Source organism: Akebia trifoliata, chromosome 12 (assembly GCF_017979445.1).
Source record: "Akebia trifoliata isolate Shusen 1 chromosome 12, ASM1797944v1, whole genome shotgun sequence".
NCBI lineage: Eukaryota > Viridiplantae > Streptophyta > Magnoliopsida > Ranunculales > Lardizabalaceae > Akebia > Akebia trifoliata.
In genome coordinates, this window is record NC_141386.1 from 6,430,200 (window position 1) to 6,440,678 (window position 10,479).

General features: G+C 31.4%; 1 protein-coding gene across 1 annotated transcript; it reads right to left on the minus strand.

Annotated features, from left to right (window-relative positions):
• Positions 1-7,159: 7,159 nt before the first annotated feature.
• LOC147388800 (indole-3-pyruvate monooxygenase YUCCA6-like) lies at positions 7,160-9,829 on the minus strand. Its single transcript, XM_086418360.1, has 4 exons — positions 8,760-9,829; positions 7,917-8,165; positions 7,705-7,827; positions 7,160-7,606 (listed from the first exon to the last, which is right to left on the minus strand). Exons 1-4 carry the CDS (start codon positions 9,393-9,395, stop codon positions 7,388-7,390), a joined length of 1,227 nt encoding a protein of 408 aa, XP_086274486.1. The 5' UTR covers positions 9,396-9,829; the 3' UTR covers positions 7,160-7,387.
• Positions 9,830-10,479: the final 650 nt, after the last annotated feature.

Sequence of the window (10,479 nt, forward strand, 5' to 3'; positions counted from 1 at the left end):
TACAATTGATTGAATTATTTATCTAATGTCCAAAATGAAATTGACACTTGTCACCTAATCAAAATATTCCATGCAATCAATGGGTGAGTCTGGTTGAATTTCGGGTTAGACTCCTATTCTGATGATATTATATGTCATTAGAATAAGAATCTAATTTTCATCCTAGTTGAAAAATAATTAGAGATGAGAATAGAGTTATTATTTTATTCGAGAGTCTCGTTCAACACTCAACTGCTTTGTCCCATATGGATTAAAAATTTATGATTATGCTGGTTATTTGTGAGATGATCTCCATATTATCATAACAATCATCTTCACAAAAAATCATCACAATCTAAAACTTCGAACCCATATAAGACAAAAAGTTGACTCCCTAAGTGTTGGTTGTCGATGCTACCCTTTATTATGATGTATTTTAATTAATATTTTAAGGGCTGACCAGTTGCACATCACCTAAAACTAATTGCACTCCATCACTTCAAAAAATTTCTTGCATTTCACAGTCTTGATTGCACTAAAAAAAAAAAAAACAAAACAAAAAAAATTGCACTTCTTCTCTTCTTCATCATATTGAAAATCAAAGAAAAATCACAGCACCAAAGTTTTATTAACTCTAGATTCAATTTTCAACATTTTATGATTTAGAAGTAGAGTAAAAATTTTCTAAAGCTCTTACTAATCATGGGTCTCTACCTTTAGGTATTGGTGTAAACTATGTATGGGAGGGTACCAATTGATGTACGTAGATGAGAGTATCGTAGATACGATCGATTGAGAGGTTCTTTTGATGTCCCAAATGGCAATGTCTGTTGTTCGAATGGACAGAAGACGGGTATTTGGTGACAGCTTTATTAGTTTGCATCATCATCATTATCATTATCATCGTTTCTTTGAATCTAAGAATCTCAAAATCTCAAAAAAAAAAAAATTTGATATTAAAGATAAAAGTATGGTAAAATTAGTTGGATTGAAAAATGAAATATCATGATTATTCATTCCTTTGAAGTCTCATCCATAGAAAAAAAAAAAATTATATTGTCACTAATATGTAAGATAGTAAGACTTTTTTTTTTCTTACATGAGTAATTGAAAAGAAATTAAATTTTACAAGAAATTGATAAGATCATTCATACTTTATTATAAGTTGAGCCATTAAAAAATTATAAATTCATTGGATGCATGTCATGAAATGAATGAGCAGTGACAATGATAAATGTCAAGATAAACCTTTATTGTGGAAAAACTTCCAACGACTGATCAAGATTGATAAATTACGAAAATTAAAATAGAGAAAAAAAACAAGAGATTTACATGATTCGGCAAAATTGCCTACATCCAGGGGCAACGATAATAATTATTTTCCTATTATGTTTAGTTGTATATCTCTTAATTCTTGGATGTTTTCCTTCTCTATTTTGATTGTAATACACCTCTAGAAATATCATCAAATATACATCTTCTCTTCATTAAAGAAGAGAGTATTAAATCATCTTTCTATTTCTTGATTTATTAAAGAATCTACTCCCAGATTTCCTACCTATCTCTTATACCTTTTTCTTCCTATTTTTTTTTATTTTTCCTCCATATGTCACCCTCATTTCCCTCTCTTCCTTTCATATCTCTCTCCTAATTTTTTTCTTATTTCTATTTTATATGTAATCCTTAAATTTTTTTTTTCTCTACAACACTCTTCTTCACCCATTTCAATTATTTTTCTCTATTGATCATCTAGATTATTTTTCTAGATTTTTATTCAACGATTTTGATAGATTTGCCTAAGCAGATGATTGGTTAAATTCCTAACTAAGGCTAAAGAGGAACTCAACTATTTCTTTGTCAAACATTATATCATCAATTGGATTCTAATGCAATGATTATTTTATTGGAAGTAGATAAATTTTATTTTGAATTAAATTCCATGTCTATGTAATTTTTTAATTTAATAGGAATTTCAATTATATTGACTACTTGAATTCCCATTGGCATTGTAAATATGAGTTTTAATGCAAATCCACAATAATAAAATATTATATTTTGATAAACTTATTTGATTATTAACTGTTAAATCTTTTGATAAGATCAAGTCTTTACTTGAATTTGATTGAGATAAAATGATCACAAAAGAGACGTAAGAAAGTGCCAAGTGGATCCCCGATTCCTTGGCAATTTTAATTTCCTTTTCAAATTTGTACATTTTTGCTCAAACAAAAATATGGAAAAGCATAGATGCCTGTCCCTCTTATCTCGATGAAAAGAATCTCTTATTCTATAGACACATATACGTCAGCAATGTCAGAAACGATGTCAATTTCAATGTTATGATCTACTAAACAAAATAATAGAATTTCATATTAGACAAAAAATTTACATTACACACAATACAAATATATTTTTAAACGAATAAGTTAGGATTGATTTGTCAATTGAAAAAAACACGAATTAATCATGATTTTCTTTAAATTTTGATTATTTCTACACTATGATTGCAATTAACAATGACATCAATAGGAAGAATCATTTTAGTTCAAGTGGAAAGGCTTTAAAGAGTGAGAGAAACTAAAAAATTATTTGAATCAAGTTAAAAGGAAATTATTCGAAATGACCTTAATAAAGAAATATGAATCATGTTGATAATCCTAATATTTGGAGTAAGACAAAGACAAAGATAATGATAATGATAATGATGATGATGACAACGATGGTGATGACATTGATATGGACCATTCATTCAATTGATAGGATTTAATCATAATCAATTGGTACACTAGCACTTTCCTACCAATCCGTCCTTACATCGTGATGAAAGCCAACCATATCCTTTTCGTTCTTCTTCAACCATCATCACTTTGGGCTCAAACCATCCCTAGCCATCCGATCGACTTTTGCCTGATGTCATAATGATAAAAAATGGTCAAAAGAAAAGTATGTTGATCCAATGGTTAGGATTAATTTTTATTGGACCACCTACATTAAAAGTATTAAACCTATCAATTATATATAGATGATGGTCCAATAGATGAGCATGTGCACCATGCGCATGATAAGGCTATAACAAGCGAGGGGCCATTTGTACCTTATGAACAGTGCATGAGGTAAGGTTCACAAGCTGGTTGATGAATCCTCCTTTTGGACTTCTAGCTAAAGCTTTAATTAAAGAAGTGAGTACGTGTGGCATTTTGTGGTTTGTCAGTCAATTTTTTTTATATTGTTGATGGTATAAATGCCAAAGGACCCAATAAGGACGGCCATTAGAGATCTAATGGGTCCTCCATTTATTCTGTAGCCCTCTTAGTTGGTCTAAATGGAATTTCTGAAGAAGAAACTCTCTAACCTCTTTGATGTTGACAGTTGTCCTTCTCTCTCTTAAATGTTTTTTTTTTTTTATCAAGTCAAAGATTCTATATGGGATGTGCTCATCAACCCATTTGGTCGGAATAATTCCTACCACCCAAATATCTTGCAACCCTAACCCCTCTCCTAACTAATTTCTTAAAATATCTCTCATAAAGGAATAGTTATAGAAAACATATTTTAATTAATTTTTGTTACCAAAATGGTAAAGAAAGATGGTGACATTACCTAATTATCAGATTTTATCAAAATAATAAAATTCCATTTTAGTTAGCGACCATTTATCGAAATAATAAATTTTCTAGTTTACCTAATAGTTAATTTTCTTTTATAACCTTATTATAAGAAAGTAGATTAAAAAAAGTATAAGTTTTGTTAATATTTACCAAAAAATGGAAAATAGTGGTGTCGATCATCTTAGGAAGAAGGTAAAATAGGTATTTTCATAATTTTAAAATAAATTATAAAATTATTTGTACCTGGGGTTATGTTCTATTGGCCCAAGAAATAAAACATGATATATCTGAACCGTGTAAGCACAACATCCAAAGAGTGGGATTTCGTGTGTCCCAATGATGCATATCCAGGTGATATTCATCTTGAGAATAATTTTGAACTGTTCGATTTTGTTTATATTCAATCAAGATCTTGTGTCATTTATTGAGTCTTATTTTTTAAGTCAATGGAACCTAACCCTTTTGTATAGAAAAATGCTGAAGTAATATTCAAATTGACATCGTTTCATACATTCTGACATGGATGTGTGTCCAGAATCATAGATGATTTTCATTGAGATACGAGTGAGAAGCATCTATGGTTATGTGCATACCACTGTGTAAAACGATGTCAATTTCAATGTCACTCCAGCATGATTCTTTCTTATAATAAGAGTACAAAAGAAAATAGGACAATGACAATGAAAGATTCTTTATTGAGAATATGTATCAAATAGTTCCCTAGTAAATAATACTGACTGTTTAAGTCCTACTTACTAAAATATTAATTTATAAAGGATCTCTTGAAGATTTTTTAAAGGAAAATATTTGAAATACCCTTTCAACAACTCTTCAAAGTGGTTTCTTCTATGAATATACCGGGTTAAATAAAAAACTTAGATCAATTTGTTTCGTTATTAATATTTATGTGAAAAATAAAAATAAAAATAATTTATTTATTAAAAGATGTTATAAGTTCAATATAATCGTATTTGACTCGACTTGCTAATTTTTGAGTTGAATCAATTCAATGAACATTCAAATCGAATTTTAAAATTATGTTTTAACTAGTTAAAATTATTTATAGATTTTAATAAATCTAATATACGTAGAACATATAAGTTTGATGATGATGATGACCATACTCATCTCCATCATCATCATCATTGTTGTATTCACCATCATCCATATGAGTTAAAGATTACTAGAAAAGAAGAGAATGATTTTTTTTTTTCATTGATCTATAAGAGATAATCATAATCAAGGGGCATGTCATTAATTTTAAAACATAGGAATACCTCAAATATTCTCAAATAAACACGTTTCTTTAAACCTCAAAAATAGTTGAAAAAGTAATATTTGATAAAGTGAATACTAAAGAGTCCATATTTTTATAGAAGGGATATTTTAGTACATATTTTCAAAAAATAGGTCTATGCAGTCATTGTCTCAAAGAAAATTAACTATCAGCTGATGTCAAAACAATATTTTATTATTTTTGTAAATATTTTCAAAATCTTATAACTATGGACGGGTGAAATTGAGATTTTGTCTATCTGGGGCAATTAAGACCCTTATAAATTTTAAAAATTCTTGTGGCTGAAAGAGTGGAGGATTTTGTTTTTTGCCACTAATCTAGTCACAGTAGCATATAAATCCTTACAGTTTTTAAAAATGCTTATGAAGGCAAGAGCCCCATTGTAAATCCAATGGCAAAGTTTTGATTAGAGAAAATTTGGCAAGGGAAAATTTCAGGAAAAATCGGCAAAATTTTGGAAAAAAAATTAAGAAAAAAATAAAAAATAAAAAATATGTTAATATTTAACATAATATTAAATGAAATTACAAAATTTTATATTAAAATATAAAATGAAAATTTATTTTTCGAAGCTTTGTGAATAAGTTATGATTAAATCGTCAATTGAAAAAATCATGAATTAATCGCAACTTTTAAAATAAAATGAGAATTTTGTCACACTATCATAGTCATGGTATAGAAACCATCTTTCTCCACCATTTTTTAGTAAGATATCCTTTAAATTTTAAACAGTTAGTTAAAATAATTGTGACTTATCATTAGTGGAAATCTAGGTTTAATGCTATTTTTGAAATTCTATATAATAATTTTAAGTTAATTTTTTTACTAATTAGCATCATCACAAATCTTGAAGTTTTGTTCTATATTCTCAACTCTCTGGATCTTAATTTTGAAACATTTTTTAAATCTAACTTTTAACAATTTTTTAACACAGAATTGTGAGCCCTCATTGTGATAACATTATTAGTTTCAGTGTAAATTTTAATCCACTAAACCTAGCACCATCTCTGTCACAAAACTATCGTGGAGGATATTTCCCATAATCCGATACCTTGAGATACATAGCACTTCCAACAATAATTCGAGTCCAATTTGGGAAACTTTTTTGGGGAAGGGATGGGCCAAAAGAAAATTGAGCAGAGGGATAAAGTAAAAAAAAAATATCACCAATTTTTCCCCACCAACCAATTTTTTTTCCGAAAGATCCCATTTTCGACCACTTTTTCCATATCCTTGTTAAAATTCGGAAAATATTGTGACTATTCTTCCACCATTCTCACAGATTCCATGTTATAGGGCAATCTGTGGGGTACAATGCAAATACAAAAAATGTGGATGATTTTTCAGTCAGTATGGGTTATGTGATTTTGATTTTAAAAAAATTCATCTTCGAGAGGTACTACACCGATGTCCTAGAATATATACTTACACGGGATTGGAAGTTTTGTGTCATCTTCCACACTTTTTTGTGTCATTTAGGGCCTTGTTAACCAACACCCAAGCTTGATTAATCACCCTTACTCTCCACCTATTCCATTTTAGTTAATTTTACATCCAAGATTTGGCCTTTTTGTAGACTTCCCCATCTTCTTGTCAAGATTTTATGAATTATCATACATTTCGCTCATTTCTTTATCCATTTTCGATCGTAAACCTCTTAAACTATTATTAAGAAATAAAGTTTTGCCAAAGCAAATTCTCCTTAATCCTCCATGCCATCCTTCTCTTGTGTACCACAAACCCTCAACCATATGGTACAACTGACTGGTGTGTTGGTAGGGATCAAAGCATGGGCAGGGGTCGTATTGAGACATGAAAGAGTAGTTGTGGTCTGTGTTGCTGATGAGACCCACTTGGCATAAAAAAATTATGGGGTGTTAAATGGGCCCTGAAATATGGTCCTCTGAGGGATGTTTCTTCTCTTTCTTTTATTTTGAAATATAATTCGATCCACGAAAAATACATTATTAACCACCTAATGCATTAATGGTGTGTAGCTCAAAATTGAATTCATCAAGTGATTTTAACAATCTAATTTAGAGCAAAAACTTGGAGAAAACAAGTAGGATAGTTAGTCTGTTAAATTGCACAAACTCAATCTAGAATCAATATTTACAAGAAATTTACTCTGAAAAACTCTCACATCCCAAAACCCAATGGAAATATAGGTTGAAGTACACAACCAACCACCTTGGAATCAAATACCCACACCATATCACCCCTCTGTTTCTCTCACTCTAAATAGTCGTCCCTAGTTAGAGAAAATAGAATGTACAAATTGGTGAGGTCCCCTACAACTGAAATACCTTTTTTTCATTCTCAATTCATCCTTCCCAAGGAGTCTACCCCATTGAAAGGATAGAAATTCAAGATCCAATTTTTCTTCTTCCTCAAATGGAGGAGCACCTTCTTTGGTACCACATTTGTTACAATTACAAAGGCACCACAAAGATTCTTCTCTTTCCACTTTAATCACCAAGAGGTCCTAAAATCTTTGTCCCTTTCAAAAATTCAACTTTGATGACGAGTGAAAGAAGTTGAGATGCTTAGCTTCATCTTTCCAGCAATGTTCGATGTCTTGCGAGATTCTCGTGGCATCCATTGATGCACCAAGTAGTCCACGTTTAGTGAATCCCACTGCATATAACCCACATTCGCCCTTCCATCCATTAGGAAATGGTTTACGAGGTAGCCCATCTTTCTCCGAAAACATATCCCTATCCTGAAAACAACTCGAATTTCAGTCCCATCAATCATTTTTAGTATGGAAGATTGTTCTTTATAATGTGAAAAATTTAAAGAAGAAAAAAAACAAGATACCTTTAACCATGACGGGACATTGCTTTTGTAACCAGTTGCCAAGATGATTGCGTCAAATTCCCCTTTACTCCCATCTACGAACTCTGCTGTATGACACATTAGTCGCTTTATGCCAGGACACACCTACACCATTGAGAACATAAATGAGTATATTCTTTAGATATCCGATACAAAACATTCGATCACTTGGAGAGAGAATTCTCACAACATACCTTGACATCCCCAGCTCTGATCTTCGCTAGAGTCCCTACATCCAATACGGGTGTCTTTCCAGACATGTTTTTGAGTTCTAGTGGACCATAATTAGGCCGATGGAGACCAAGTTGAGCCGTGTCACCAAGTATGACACGAGATACAATGAGTAATAATCGATCAACAATGTGTATAGGAAGCCTTTTGAGCAACCACATGGATAGTCCAAAAGTTGATACGCCGAGCATCTCACGTGGTAAGATGTGCACCTGCAACCAAAAATAAAAGTACCCGAAAAAAACTTTAAAGAGAAGCTATAGATAGGATGGTGGGTGAGCCCCCCACAACCTTATGCAAGGGCTTGCTTCTAGGTCAAGATTCCATATATTTTCATACTTTTAGTCTGCAAATAGGGTTCTTTATAAATAAATAAAAAATCATGGAATAAGTATAGAAAGAAAGTGAAAGAACAAAGATTGACAGAGTTGGTTTTCTTTCAATAAACTATTACTAACACAACAATTACATATTGTTTTGATTCATAATAGAAACATTTAAAACAACTCTGCATTAAAGGTTTGATTATTGATGTTATGGGTATAAATAGAATCCATTTTGGGATTTGAATAAAATTCAGATTGAAAAAAAAGAAAAAAAAAAAAAAAAAAAAAAGAATGAAAATTTCAATTGGGTGTTGCTTACAGAGTCCAAATTCTTGTGACAGTGTAAGAAATCCTTTAATGGGTATTTTTCAGTTATCTTAGAAATTTTGGAGAAAGTGAAGAATTCCTAATTGGGTTTTGTTTAAATGTTAATAAATTTGAGACAAAATTAATTTAAAAAACATGGTTAAGTATGCTTACAGTATCCCTGACTACAAGGGAAGGCCGAGCATTACATTTGCAAAGATCAAAACAAACCTCCATTCCTGAATTCCCACACCCAACAACAAGAACTCTTTTGTCACGAAAGGTGTCACCGCTTTTATACGAACTTGTATGAACAATAGGCCCTACAAACTCACTCATTCCTTCAATCTTTGGCAGGACGGGCTCTGCATTCTCACCTGTAGCAATGATTAACCACGGACAAATGTACTCGGTTTCCTCCTCATTCAATCCCACACTCCTCACTCTCCAAAACCCAAGATTGTAATCAAATTCTGCACTCCTAACCGTCTCGTTGAACTTCGGTTTTATATTGAATCTTCTTGTGTATTCCTCTAAGTAGTCCACAAATAGTTGTTTAGTTGGGTAAGTAGGAAAATTGGCAGGAAATGGCATGAGGGGTAACTCGCAGAATTGCTTCGGAAGATGTAGACGAAGACGATCATAACTCTTGAGTTGCCATAGAGAAGCTATACAATTAGTCCTCTCAAGTACCAAACTTGGGATTCCCCTATCTTTGAGACAAGCCGCTGTTGCAAGGCCCGACGGTCCAGCACCAACAATCACTGGATCATGAACCCATTTGACTTCCAATTCTTTGAAGCAGACCATGAGCAGTATCAGAAGTGAAGAAAGTAATAGTTTTTTTTATTTCAACTGAAATAACTAACTTCTTTGTGCTTTTTTTTCTTCCTCAAATCAGAGAACTCAAACAGAAGAGCAGAACAGAACAGAACAACAACAACAACCCAAGTATCATTTTCTGTTGTAGAATCAGAATAAAGAGAATAGGTTCTTCTTCTAACTCTATCTCCTTATATCCTCTTTCTTTCCCTCTGTTTTTTCCTTATAAATTGGAGAGATTTGGCTGAGATTTAATGATAAATTCTTCTCTTATCTAAGATGAGATTTGGGTGAGATAAATCCGTATTTAGTGGAATTGATCGAAAGGGTCTTATCCACTTGAGAGAGTGATTTTATTGTTTCAAATTTCTATTGGAGGAGTAAGCGGAGGAGAACGAGAGCTACGGAGCTTAAACTAACACACTCACACACAAAGAGAGAGGGAGAAAGTTGTACCTAACTACTTATGATTTAAAACTCTCCGGACTCTATTGAATTTTGCATTGACTCGGTGTTTAACTCGTTTTGGACCCATTATTGAAGCAACTCACCCGATTAGTTATTGCATACATCTTTTTATTTTATCATTTAATAAAAACTTATAAAATAAAAAGATTATAATAGAAAATATGACAGTATATCAATTAACAAAGAAGTATATGAGAAAAATTTTAAATGACCTGGAATTATCTGTCACTAAATTAAGTGAAAGCAAAGTGGAATGATGTGGTTTTACTTAGTAGGATTTGAGTTAAATTCGATTATAGATTTAGATCAAAATCCAAATATAAAAAAATCTCAAACCCTAGATCTAATGTTGGGGACTATCATAGATTTGGGCCCTTTTTTTCTTTCTTGACAATTTAAAAAATTCTCTAAATAAGGGATGACTCAATTAAATCCTCGAATTAATGAATTATTAGCCAATTGCCAATTAGTTACCCATCCTTAAATCTTAAGATTTATCTTTTTTTTTTTTTTTTACTTCAAATTTCAAGAAGATATGATTTTTAAGGAGATTGAACTTGGTGATTTTAGAAGAAGAAATTAAAAAACATAGCATAATCCTCCT